At 32.8% G+C, this 13,567-nt stretch overlaps 3 protein-coding genes across 3 annotated transcripts; 1 reads left to right on the forward strand and 2 right to left on the reverse strand.

The window, feature by feature from the left end:
• Window positions 1–24: 24 nt before the first annotated feature.
• Window positions 25–2,506, reverse strand: LOC111008967 (furry). The gene is made up of 2 exons (XM_022281852.2): window positions 2,007–2,506; window positions 25–407 (listed from the first exon to the last, which is right to left on the reverse strand). The coding sequence occupies exon 1, from the start codon at window positions 2,389–2,391 to the stop codon at window positions 2,011–2,013; it is 381 nt and encodes a 126-aa protein (XP_022137544.1). The 5' UTR covers window positions 2,392–2,506; the 3' UTR covers window positions 25–407; window positions 2,007–2,010.
• Window positions 2,507–3,684: 1,178 nt separating this feature from the next.
• On the reverse strand, window positions 3,685–4,696 carry LOC111009021 (wiskott-aldrich syndrome family protein, putative (DUF1118)). The gene is made up of 2 exons (XM_022281931.2): window positions 4,419–4,696; window positions 3,685–4,282 (listed from the first exon to the last, which is right to left on the reverse strand). Exons 1-2 carry the CDS (start codon window positions 4,590–4,592, stop codon window positions 3,851–3,853), a joined length of 606 nt encoding a protein of 201 aa, XP_022137623.1. The 5' UTR covers window positions 4,593–4,696; the 3' UTR covers window positions 3,685–3,850.
• A 1,327-nt stretch (window positions 4,697–6,023) lies between these two features.
• On the forward strand, window positions 6,024–7,980 carry TOM5 (mitochondrial import receptor subunit TOM5-like protein). Its single transcript, XM_022281932.2, has 2 exons — window positions 6,024–6,263; window positions 7,616–7,980. Exons 1-2 carry the CDS (start codon window positions 6,132–6,134, stop codon window positions 7,691–7,693), a joined length of 210 nt encoding a protein of 69 aa, XP_022137624.1. The 5' UTR covers window positions 6,024–6,131; the 3' UTR covers window positions 7,694–7,980.
• The last annotated feature ends 5,587 nt before the right edge of the window (window positions 7,981–13,567 follow it).

Consider the following 13,567-nt stretch of genomic DNA (forward strand, 5'->3'; position numbering starts at 1 on the left):
AGTGATGGAAAGAAAATTTAAAGGTAAGGGAAACTTCAGTTCTTTATTCATATGTCCATGGGATTAAGATCCCGGGCTTTGTTTTAGTTGCAGTCAAAGACAAAAAAAAAACATAATGCTTAGGATAAAACAAGCAAAATATCCTAAAATTCAGGAGTAATAGAAGTGCTTCCTCGTGCAAAAGTGTTGCATATGGTTGTAGTACGAGCACATAACATTAAAGAAGCAACAAATTGAATAGAGTTCGAGGAGCTATGCTTTATTGATGCCAAACCCCATGTTTTGTATTAATGTATGGTCAAGGCATACAAACTATACCTAAATAAACCACTCTCAGGGTACCATTGAAAGAGAGGCAGAGTAGAAGAATACATGCCGGAGTGACCGTTTGCCAGAGCTCAACGGACCTGACAACAATTCGAAAGTTATTAATGATCATTGCAGGAATTTGGCATCACAATTATTAGACAATGACCAGGAAGGACAGATCTTGAGATGATAAAACTACACAATAGTTCAGCAACAAACAAATATTTTGAATAAACAGTGCCATAAAAATATTCTAACCCACCAAACCTGATGAAAGGACAACTTAATTATGTCAGAAAACTGGCACTTACAATCATTACTAGCAAGAATCGAGAATACATCCGATACATTTGGAATGAAAACTCAATCGCAAACCACAATTCGTAGTACAATTAAATAAAAAGACAATTTTCTTCATAAAATTAAATTCAAAAGGTCATATTTATGTTCTGAATGAAATATAGTATTAATATCAAGTTTTTCTTTATATACAATAAATGCCATTTTCTGCAATTGAAGCTTATGTCTTGTGCTATTCTGCATTTAGAGATATTTAAAACTTGGGAGAGAAGAAAAACCATCTCATTTCTCCACCATTCAAAAGAAATGTAATACATACTGCATGAGAAAACATAATATATGACAGAGAGTCTCAGCATGATATTACAGATAATACAAACTCCATCCATCTTGTATGTCTCCACCACTTCCACCATGCACATCACGACCAGCCCCCCCTCCCAAAAACAAAATTTTGGAACAAGACAACAATAATCATCGTAGCTAAATGGTAACCACTAAGGATAGAGTAAACCACGGTGAAAATAATATGCAGTCCACACTGAGCATCAAATTACTTGCCCGGCAACAAATAGCCAAATTTCTATATAGAACAGGAAACAATGCATCCACACATAATTTCTATCCTTTTACTCGTGACTAACCAAATTAATCTAAGAATGGTTGTTGCTTAGTACTTCTCCAACCTGAATTTTCCTCCCCCTTTTTTTTTTTTTTTTGCGAAGGATTGATCCCTAATACTTTCCACTAGAGGACCAAGAAACATCTTTCTATCTTTTCCCATGACCCTTATATCCTATGTTAGCAGTACAGACAGCTCAGACCCAGTTTATAGTTAAATCCCCAAAATAACTAACGAGACAGAATTCTTCCCAGAGTCAAACACCATAACTAGAGAAGAAAGTGGAATATGCATATCTGATTTGAGCAGCAAAGTTAGTAGATTCCACTTTCCTAAACACTTTAAGAAACAGATGACATGCAATTAAAGTAGTATTTTGTCGAAGTTGTATATATCATATGATATTTGCATTAGAGCAGCCAAACCAAAAAAAAAAAAATCCGTAAATAAGGCCAACAGCACTTCAAGCCTCCAGACTCGCAGTGTCCAGTTCTCGCCAATATATATAAAGGAGCAAGGTATTCAGCCTTCACACCATCTATAATATTGGCAATGATCTGTAAATAACTTATGCCTTCCAAAACAAAAAAAGGATGATTTCTACACCCAAACACACAACTAATGCAACTGACGTATTACTGAATTGTGCAAAGAAGATTAAGCTTGGGAAGACGGGGGAATTAAACTTGATAAATAACCAATGGTTCGCTTATAAAAAACCTAAGTCCAAAAGATCGCCACATACCGAAGCGGCGGTTGGAGAGAAAAGACTCACCTCACTACTTCTGATAACCTCCTCCATGGGTATTGATATCCTCCTCGATCGTGGCCGTAAGATAAACTTTGGGGAAATCAGCGGGTTCGAAATTGGTCTCCATCATGATCTTCTCGACGTCAGATTTCTTGAGGATGGTGCGTCTAATTGGAGGGAGATTGCGACGCTGGTCGCGGCTGAAATACTTGATGTCGAAGACAGTTTCTGGATTCGAGGTAGGAACGATGGCCTTCTGCTTTGTAGTGGCGGGGCAAAAGACCCTGTACTCTATGGCGCTCGGCACGGCCAATCTGTACTCTGGATCCGCACAGGGGCCGGTGATCTCCCAGGGCTTCTTGATATACCGCTTTAGGGTTTGGAAAAAGGAGGATGAAGCCTTCGCCATCGTGACTGGGGAACGAGAGATGCCACACGCAGAGATGCAACCAAAATTTGTTCCGATGAAACGACGGATTGTCTGCAGCTGCAAATTTGTGCAACTATTTTTGTAATTTAAGCAAGACTTTGATTTAGATAAATAGATAAGAAAATAAGGGAATTATTCAGGTGTAACAATTTCAAGTAATTTAAAAGTTTCAAAATAAAATAGTTTATTATATTAATTCTTTTTTTTTTGAAAAATTATATTAATTCTTTTTTTAATCTTATAAAAAAATATCATTTTTTAAATAATAAGTTACAATGTTTGAAAACATTTTTTCTGACCAAATTCAAAACAATATTAATTTCGTGTATATACATATATGAAGTTCTTACATATCTAATGATAGTTAATACATAGAATTTTATTTTATTATTGAGTAATTTTATTTTTCAAATCAAATGAAATTGGATAAGGATTTAAGCTAAAACCATTCATATTTTCCAAATGTCTAATATAAAAATATTTAGTCTAATGAATTAATTTGTCCAGTAAAAAAAAATGGTATGATTTGCTGTAATATAAGTGAGAACGCCCCCTTGAAATATGAAGTTGATACATATCACTAAATGATATTGATTTTATTAGTTGTATTTTCACATTATGAAAAAAAATATATATTTTTAGTTGCGTGTGTATGTAATCATCTAATTCTACGACATTTGGTGCCGGTAAATGATAATTCTCCATTTGAATTAAGCGCAAGACCAAATCCCTTTTCAAATAAAAGGTTTAATTTTGAAAGTGAGCATGGCATAATATTAAAAGAAATCAAATCATTGTCACTTTTTTTTTATTCAACATGGGCAGCGATTTGAACTTATTCAAACTATATGTTTGAACAAGTTAGCCCTCATTCTAATATTTATTGTAACTTAGATGGTAAATCAAAATTTACCTGGGCCATTTGTTCAGTAAAGTTTAAAAAAAATTAATATAATTGAAATAACAAATTATAAAATTGGGGTAGTTTTGAGAACAAATATTAAAAAATAATAATTTCAATAGAAATTTTAAACGTTAAGGTACGTTTCAAACTAATAACAAAAATTTGGTAGCCACAAGGTTGAAATCCATGTGTTGTTTTTAAAATGATATGTTGGTTTCCATACGTATATGAACAATAGCATAATATAACCGTTCAAGGTTAAAACTATAGAAATAGAAGTAAACTTTATAGAAAATAAAGTTACATTTAAGAAAAATGCATATCTAATTTTGTTGTATAATACTCTGTTATTGGTATTATTATAAAACTGAGACCAGAATAGAATCGTTCATATATCGCCATTTTAATCTGAAAAATGATGAATTCAATAATTGCAGTATACAAAACGACGACACGAGAGAACGAAAGATGATATCGACGATGGACGGTGCCATTGTTACAGCTCCCATGGCCGCAGAACTCCGACTCTGGAATTCAATTCGATCTCTGCAAATTGGAAACCAGATTCGACGCAGCAAACGCCGCCGAGCCACCCACCACGGACACCAGAGCCACCGCCGCCTGCAACACGATTTCCCAAACACTGTCCTCAGGAACCAAATACACGCACGAAGGCCCCAAAAGCAAAAGCCCTAGGCTGAGGCTCAGCAGCGCCCCGGGAGTTCCCGGGTCCGTTGCCGCCGACAGAACCCCCAATTCCTCGGCCTTCGAGAGAAGCCCTAATTTCTCAATCGACGACAGAGACAACCCGGCCTTCTCCGCCGCAGACAGCAGCCCGGCCTTCTCGGCCTTGCTCAGCAGCTTCAATTGCTCCACCCTCGTCAGTAGCTTGATCTGCGGTGAAGTCGACAGCGAGATGCTGCTCCGCGGCCCTTTCTCGCCGAGGGGGAACACCGTCGAGTTTATCTACAGAATGTTGGCGCTTCGAATCAGTATCGAAGTCTTGAATTAACCAAAATTGAACGCGAAAACGCCTCTAAGCAACAGCATTGAAGCGATTCAAAGGGAGCAAGAAAAAGAATGGACAGACGATTTTACTGACCTTCTTGGAGCCGACAGTTTTAGCAGCAGAAGGAAGAGGTTTCTCGGCAGCCATGGAGCGTACAAGAAGAGGCGAAACTGTCGAAGGATTATCAAATCTTGATTTGGTTTTCCATGGATAAGAATAGACGAAGGAAATCCCTCTGCTGCTGCTACAAAAAGATGTCACCTCCATCTCTCACTCTCTCACTCTCTCTGTGTGCACTGCAGAGCTGGTGATGGTTAGTGCTGAAGGGGAAAATTGCAGAGGTCCGCACGACGGGAATGAATGATGGAGAAGCCAGGTGGTTGGATTGGTTTGAGATATTGGATTATCCACGTGTTCTCATTTTATTCGGCCACGTGGCTCGAACGTTTTCTTCCACTAATGCTTATTACTTTTTTATTTTTTAGTTTTTTTTAATTGTACGGTAACTGTGGTATTTTATAATTTTTCATTTCTGCCACATTTTTGTTTCTTTCCATTAAAATTTTGGATGGGAATTTGAAGTTGTACCGGTAATAAGATATAATTTATTAATTTTTTTTTCCTTTTTAGTAGAGACTAAATGTTGGTATAAGGATTTGGAAGGTAATGAATAAATATCACAGTTTTTCATATTTTTACTGGAGTTAAACTCATAGATAAATTTCATTTTTACCTTACATGAGTCAGATTTAATCTATAATTTTTATAGGTTTTTACATCTTATAGGTCACAAATACGACTTTTGCAGTTGATAAATCTTAATTTTTAAGCATGTGTACTTGATCCTAAAATTGAAATTATCACTTCCTTATTTGCTGTAATTTATTTTTATTGGTGGAATTAGTGCCTAAAAATTAAGTTTAAAATTTATTGATAAATCACATGGCAAAAAAAAGTGTGCCCAAGATCATAAAGGTGAGTTTGATATCATTATTTTTTTTATGTACCTTTTTTTAATCAAATATTTAAAAGTGTAAATTATTTAAAGTATTTTTTTTATATATCACTTTCTCTTTAGTATTTTTTAAAAAGTATTTTTAAATCAATATATTTTTAATATTTTAAATTTATTACCAAATGCAGGCATTTTAGTAATCTAAAATCATCAAAAAAGAAAAAAAAATTAGAAACACACTAAATGGTGTACTAAAAAAGAAACGCACTCTAGACTTATTCTTCCAAAGTAATTTATAGAGACAATATTTTTATTTAGAAAGGATTTTTTTTTTTCAAAAGTGCTTCATTTGAAGAAAAAAGTTCACCCTTCCCAACCAAATCATTTTTTCACACAAAAAAAAATAAATTTAGGATTCAATCCTGTGTGGGATTTTGTATTTTTCTTATTTAAACAAAATAAATACGTTTTTTTAAGTTCAACCAAAAAAACTTCGTAGAGTTTATTCCATCAAATAATTAAACAAACAAGTTACATTGTTTATTTATTTACATATTTTTGGTACAATAAATAATATAACTTTTATCTTAATAATATAACTCTTATTTCGATACAATAAATAAAAGTTATATTACCAAGTGAGGATAGCCGAGTGAGTAACGAGCATATATCTCATCGCCACATTTTTGTACTAAAAAAAATAAAAAGTTATATTATTTATCATTTTCGAGATCACAGGGGTAAATTCGTAAGCTTGCTACACAGTCCACAAGCCAATTCCTCTCGGCTCCCAACCAAACCTCAGAAACCAAAACCCTAAAGCCTTCATACGCCCTCCTCTCTGTGCGACAATGGCGGACGCTTCGAGTTCGATGAAGAAGGTGAAGAATTTTATCTGTTCCGGAACTTCGAATTCGGTGGAGACGGTGAGATCGTTTCTCAATTCTCAGATTCATGACGAGGAAAAGTGGGCCTTGAACATGGTACTCTTCCAATAATTTCAATTTAAATTCTAAATCTGTCGCTTTGTTCTTAATTTGGATTTTTTTCACCCCACGATTTGTTAGTGGGATTTCTAGGACTGGGCAACAACTTTTTTTTTTGTCGCATTATTAATCCGTTTCAATGTCTTGTACTCTATTTATTAGTTGAGAAAGTTTAAGAAGTCATGAGACTCTTGTTAGTTTCAGGAATCAAAGTATAAAATGGCGATCCTTTACTGGAAAAGCGCATTTGAGAGTCGAACGCTAGTATACTTAATTTATCCTAAAAAGTTGTTATAATTGCTTCGAGAATAAAGAAATTTAAGGAAGAAAAATAATTTTTCTCGGAGATAGGTCTTGAGGACATTTTGTCATATATTCAATTACTTGTTTGATGGGCTATTCTGAAGTTATATTCATTTATAGCTTTAACATTCTCTTCATCTCAATTTGCATGCTCCGTTCTGTTTCACACCTTAATTTTTTGTTGTCTTAAACTATGAGTATCTTTTTTTCCCACCTTTTCTTTCTTCTCTTGTGAAATACATAAGAGAAATTAAAGAAGTCTTTTGGTTTTTGGTAATTACCAACGGGAGCAGGTTTGCCCTTGTTTAGTACTTGGCTGAGAGGATTGAAGGGGAGGGTTGAACGCAATGGATTTGATCTAATGGAAGAGATGTTATTTGGGTTTACTTTATGACTTGAATAATGGAAATTCCAAATGAGAATTATAGTACTTTATAAATTCATGGCTTTAACTTGATGAACTTCGTCAGAAGCTTTGGTTGGTTCTGTGTATATTTCCCATCTCATTCAAATTGAATAATTTGCATAAAGTTCTATTATCTATTCCGTCTTTCAAGTTTTGGGTAAGAGTTGCCAATGCATGATAACTATCTTATCTCTTGTAATGTAACCGTGGCACGTGTGTCATGCCATCTTATTAAAGCTGAAACATGAGACTGAATCTGACGATGACTTTCATTTCTTCTGCTTCTGCCATGCCAATAAGCATCATAGCTGTTGCTGTACATGAATTTGGATGCAATAAAAGAATGCTTTTGCACTAAGAAGAGAGACCAATGCCACTGAATTGGTTGTAACATAGCAGTTTTGCTGCCATAATTCATTATTTGGGAGAAATAATCTTTAACTAAGATTTTGAAGAGAAAAACCATGCTTATGGGAATTCTGCGTGGCTTAACTGTTAATCCTCATTCCCCACTTCTATGAAGAAGTATCATTTTGATTTTTGCTTATACTGTTGGTACCAAAACACAACATTTTTCAAGTATGGTTGTATATCATCAGTTATATAAAACGTTAACTTGAACTTCCTTTTTTTGTTGCAGAAATTGCTTCGAGCAGCTGGAATGTTTGCAGGATCTATCCTTCTCATGCGGAATTATGGTGATCTTATGGCAATATGAGAGCTAAAGAAAGGGCAGCAATTCTTAGCTCATAAGTTTTCGCTATTTTTGGGTTTGTTACAGCTCTATTAGATTTCTGATAGGAAGTTTCAATTTTTTCTTTTGGTCTTGATAATGTTGAATTGATGAGAATGTATTCTCTTTTTCCCCTTTAAAGTAGACTGAATTTTCCATGTAGAACAGATGGAAATATGAAAACTGAAATCCAAAACATTTATTAAACCTCTAAAACTGTAGCTCTACCTTCTTCCCACCTGCATAATAAGAGATTCTTTTTCACCTTCTCATTTTAAGAACTTGATGCATTGCTTCGTTGCTTGCTGCATCGATCGACATCTAACTCCAACCTTTTAAATCTAATTACATTTCGCTCACTATAACCACCATTTTTTTTTTGGTTCAGTCCCCAAAAATCTAATCTTTTAAATCTTTATGAACTCCCCAGTTTGTAATTCTGAATTAGTTGTTGACAATAACAGTTCATATAAAGTTCAGGAATCAGTACTTATTCAAAAGGATTGATGGGATGTGTTGCGAATTTGCGGATCCATCGTCACAGCTTCGCCTTTTCAGTTCAAATCACAGAATGAGAATGGCCCTGTTGGACATGTTTTGTCAAATTCACAATTTGAGACCAAAAAAAAAAAACGAAGCCCAAATTCTGAGACGAAAACCCATAAAAGGAGAGCAAAAACAAGGCTATAAAAGAGCCAGACTTCTCCAATATGCTTATACCATTACCAGTTGAAGAGAGAAACGTGGAGAATTGGAAGACTGAAAAGCAGAGGAGAGAGGGACTGAAACCAGTTTGATTTTGATGGAACAAAAAGAAAAGATAGTGAGATTGACAGTCAACATTGTTGTGGAAAATCACCATAGATATTTTACAAGTTACCATATTCAGCTTGATAAAATAGAAAGCGTACACAAACACAACTACCCAATGAAAGAAGTGTGTAAAGAGATGAGCGAGAGAGTATAAATAGAATTTGGCGACAAAACAAGTGTGGACTGTGGAGAGAAATATCAATAAGAGAAAGATGAGAGATATTGATTCAAATTACGAGTTGCCCATATTAAACATATTTTTTGTCGTTACGATGTAGTTTTAGAGGAATCTAAAAGTTTCAGAGAAATCAATTGCATTAAAAGTGTTGAGGCATAAATTTGACCAAAATCTAAGTAAATATTTTTTCCTAAGATCGTCAGATATCTTCTTTTAATTTCCTAGATAAGAGGGGATATATTTTCTCATTAGGATATCTTCTTCTCTGAAAATGTTTGGCCCGGGTGAGATATGAGACTAACCCGTCATAATTTGATATGTTCCTTTGGTATTGATCTATTTCACCCCTAACAAAATTGCATATAATTCTTTAAAATCTCTGCACAAATTCAAACTCTCACCCCACCAAAGTTTGGTTTTTTCTTTATTCTTAAAAGGAGTGATGCCCATTTTAAGGATGACTATCAAGACCCTCTCAAGCTATCAGAGTGAGCAGAAAAACATGGGATTAGTAGGAGAGACAAGAGACAAGTAAAAACTAAAAAGGTTTCTCCATAAATCTTGTAGCTGTTTGTGTTTTGGTATCAAAGCAACCAACCAAGCAAGTGGATTGATTGCTTTCAATTTATTAGTACCTTTGCCAGTTAACACAGAACTTGCCTTGCCAGCTATTCCCCTCTCATCTTTTTCCTTTTCCATCCAAACATTTGAAAAAAAAAATAAAGAAAAATTCAACTTTTTTGTTCTATACTTCTCTTCCAATAAATAAAAGATTTAGTACACAATCAAATTTTGTTACTCCCACTTGTATTTTTTTCTTCAAATAAAATGTTCGAATAACATCGGAATGAAATAATTATAAGTTCTTCGTATATTCTCTTTTGTTTTGTCTATTGTCAATCATTAATTCGAAAGAAGATGATCAGTTATAATTTGTTTTAGAAGAAATAAAAGTATAATAAACAGTACAATTCATGGGAATAATTTTATACATCACTCGACAAAAAAAATGAGAGAAAGAGAGAGAAAGTCATACCTAGGTGTTTGGTTGTGTTCTAAAACCCTCTAATAAAATGGTATCATGTCCATTTTTTTTTTCTTGCAACTTGTCTTAAAATTTATCTCATTTTAATTTGACTAGTCAAAGTATATGCTTTTATTATTTTATCACTTATAACTAAAATATTATTTTATCTACTTTTGTTGCATACAGCTAAATCATACTTTTGTGTCTTTTAGAATCCAATGGAATAATTATGTCTTTACAGACTCTCGTACATATTTAAATTCAACATCCAAGAAAACTAAACATATGATTAAATTTGTTGACAATCCTCTCGAACTCCTCGTTATTAATCAATTATCATGTTTTATGGATTCAAATATTTTAAATAGAACAAACATACATGTTTTGAAATGGTAATGACTTCATGTGATAAGAAAAGTTTGCAAACAAATATTTGTTTTGTTTACACCATTTTCCCAACTAGATGAAAAAATTAAAAATTTTGTCAAACAAAAACGCGGAATATATTGTTTGAATGAAATCAAATATTAAATTTTATCAACCAAAGTAGAATTTTAATTTTTAAAAGAGTTGAATAAAACAAAAAAATAAAACAGCATATAGGAAATTAGATATATTTGGGGTTTTCTTTTTACACAACATATTTGGAGTTCGAATTATAAAAAAAAAAAATCAAATTAAGACGTTGAAAAATGGAACTATATTATGAAAGATAATCTATAGCTTATTTATAACTTATAACGTATTATATACTCACAAAAAAAATAATAATAAATCATCGCGTGTTAATTATCCGATTTATTTGCTCCCAATCACTCAATTAATAATAATTTTTTGTTGAAAAAATTAATGAATTTAAATAATCATATCGTGTATCATCTTAACCATACTAATAACAATAAGGATATGATATGATAATTAGATACACATATTCCAATACACCTCTTTTCTGAACTACTTCTAAATCATTCGAAAAGTTAGAACAATATATGACTAACGATTTTATATCATCGTTAGAGGTACGGGTTATAAATTAAAAATTATATTTTTGGTCATTAATTTTTTTTTTACCAGTGATCAAACATTAGGCTTTGTTACAAGAATAAGATAGAAATATAGAAATTGATCAAAGTTAAATCATTTTTGTTTGATCAAGAATTTGACCAAGTCCACCAGGTTCGGCAATGAATGAGCTGAAATGACGTAAATACGAGATCTGCAAAAGAGAGTAAGCATTCTAACGTTCGAGTTAGTATAGTTAATCGATCTATACTCGAAAAAGAATATAAGAATATAGTTTCACGTACCTGAAATGAGACGAAATATCTCTATTTATCGAGGCTAATTTTTCTACAAAGCCTCAACGACTCTCTGACAATTCGAGAGTTACAGCGTGTTGTCGTACATAGAAGTTTGTAACTACAAAAGTAAGCATGGATCGGCTCGTCAGAAAACTAGACAACTGAGGTATGAGTTTGGGGTCAACTCGACTAATATCTTAGGCGATAGAGGTGCGAGAGTATAGTCCATTTGACATGGAACATGAGTCGCAATTGTCTTCAATAGTTTGGCTCAACTTTATATAGGTTGGAATGAGAGTTTCTTTCATGTGTGAGTCATTGCGTTGACTCGTCAAGTTAAGCATACACTTCTTTCATATTCATTCAAAGATGATTAGGAGCAACAAATTTTCATTTTTTTTAATATAATAGGTAGGAGAAGCAGATTCGAATTCACCACGTATTATAATTTGAAATATGTATCAAATATGTTGTTTTGAGCCGGTTCTACATTTGGATTGGGATGGAAATTGGTCCTTTGGAAGAAAATGGAAGTGGTCCACACTCGACAGTTTCGCGCGTGTGAGGCACGGAACCAGCCTGGTCTGTATGACAATCATGTCCTCGGGGGGACAAATCAAGTTGCTGCTACGTCATTCCGTACGAGGCTTTTTCTGACACGTAGCATGCAAGTTGCCAAGTGGCAACATGTGGTTCCCATTCAATCCCCTCCCAATTACGCCACGTGTGTCTTTTTATGTCCTTTTTTAACCTAGTAAATCGCCTCGCTCTCAACTTGCCCATGGGTCCCACTTCAATCCCTTACTGGGCCCCGCCCCTCTTGTTCCCACGTCAAATCCAAACCCCCACGTGGCGCCGCGAGATTTTCGCCCACTCCCCCTTCCCCTATTCTTCGCTAACCCTCCGTTAAATCTAAACTAAACGGCTCCAAGTTGCAGACCTAATTCTCAGGCTCAATGAGGCTGGAAGCGTTAGACACTAACGGAAAACGTTAGACTGGATTTTTGTAATCTTTCAAAAAGAAAAGGAAAATTCTTAGTTTTATAATTTTTCAACTTTCATGATTCATCCCTTTTCCAACGCAATAATATATATATTTCTTTTTGATAACTATATTTTCCACCTGTACTCCTAAAATATTTCGTTTTGATACTTTATATTTTCCATTGTTGTATATATTAGTTCTTGCACTTCTTAAGTGTTCGTTTCTAGTTTTCATATATTTAAAAAGTAATTATTTTGATATATTTATTTTATCATTTTTTATATCATGATTATTCTATACATTTAAAGGTAATTATTTTGACTTATTTATTTTATCTTTTTTTTATATCACGATTTTAACGTAATAATATACTCAATATATTTTTTATAAATGTAGTAATAACTTGATATTATAAGATTAGATGTTAAGATTTTGCAAAAATAAATTAAAATAATCATGTTTTAAAAGTACCAAATAAAAACAAATATTTTGAAAGTAAATGAATGAAAAAACATTTTAAAAATAGAGAAACTAGATCGAGCAATAATAAAAACTTCATCAAATAATACATTTTCATGCCGATAATATATGTTTAACAAATATATTTGTTTATTGGATCAAATTTATGAACCAAAAAGAGAAATATTTGCAATTTTCTGTGGGATAATGATTACATTTTTCTTTTTAGAAAATGAATGTGAGAGTGTTAAAGGGCCATGTGGATAGATAGCTGAATGGGGCTGGAATGTCCTCGTCAACTCTTGATACGGTCTATTTTCATAGATTTGCTTGCTTCCTTCTTTTTATGAACTTCCTTTTCCGAATTTCAATACTGTAGAATTATTTTATATGCTATTCTAGTGTTGGTTTAAATTATATAACCATTTACATAAGTAGCTTACAATGAATATGTATTCTTGAATTAATAAAAAGTTCTTTTTTAATGTGATGCAAATCACACTAACAGTAAAATTATTTTACATATTAAATTTATAGCATAAAGTGAAAAGTTTCTAAATTTTTAATATACTGTAGTATATAAAATTGTGCAGAATATGAGCGAAAATGGGAAATTTTGTAAAAATATCACATAACTCAATTGGTCAATTTAAATAATAAATATGGATTCAACCTTTTTTTTCTCCTTAAATTGATTGGTTGGTTTGACGTCAACTTCAATTAAAAATAAAGTTAAATTACTCATTTAAACTCTAATCTGCTCTTCATCTTGGTAAATATTGTATCTTCCTTTCTAAATTATACATTATTAAAAGTAATTTTATTGTTTGTTATTCATTTTTTTCATTAATTATCAAACAATATCTCAAATCTGTTAATAGATTTAATACCCAACCTATCATATATATATTTAAACGACCTATTGTAAAATTGTGAAATACTTATTTAAGTATCTATCTATCAACTAAGTGAACAACAATAAAATAATATCGATTTTGTATTGAATAATTTAATTTAAAATTTTATTATCCCACACGTGGTTATAAATTTGAACAATAAAATTATAAAGCGTTTAAAAAAAACAATTATATTATAA

Source organism: Momordica charantia (genome assembly GCF_013281855.1).
Source record: "Momordica charantia cultivar OHB3-1 chromosome 3 unlocalized genomic scaffold, Mcharantia_2.0 BLBB01000003.1, whole genome shotgun sequence".
NCBI lineage: Eukaryota > Viridiplantae > Streptophyta > Magnoliopsida > Cucurbitales > Cucurbitaceae > Momordica > Momordica charantia.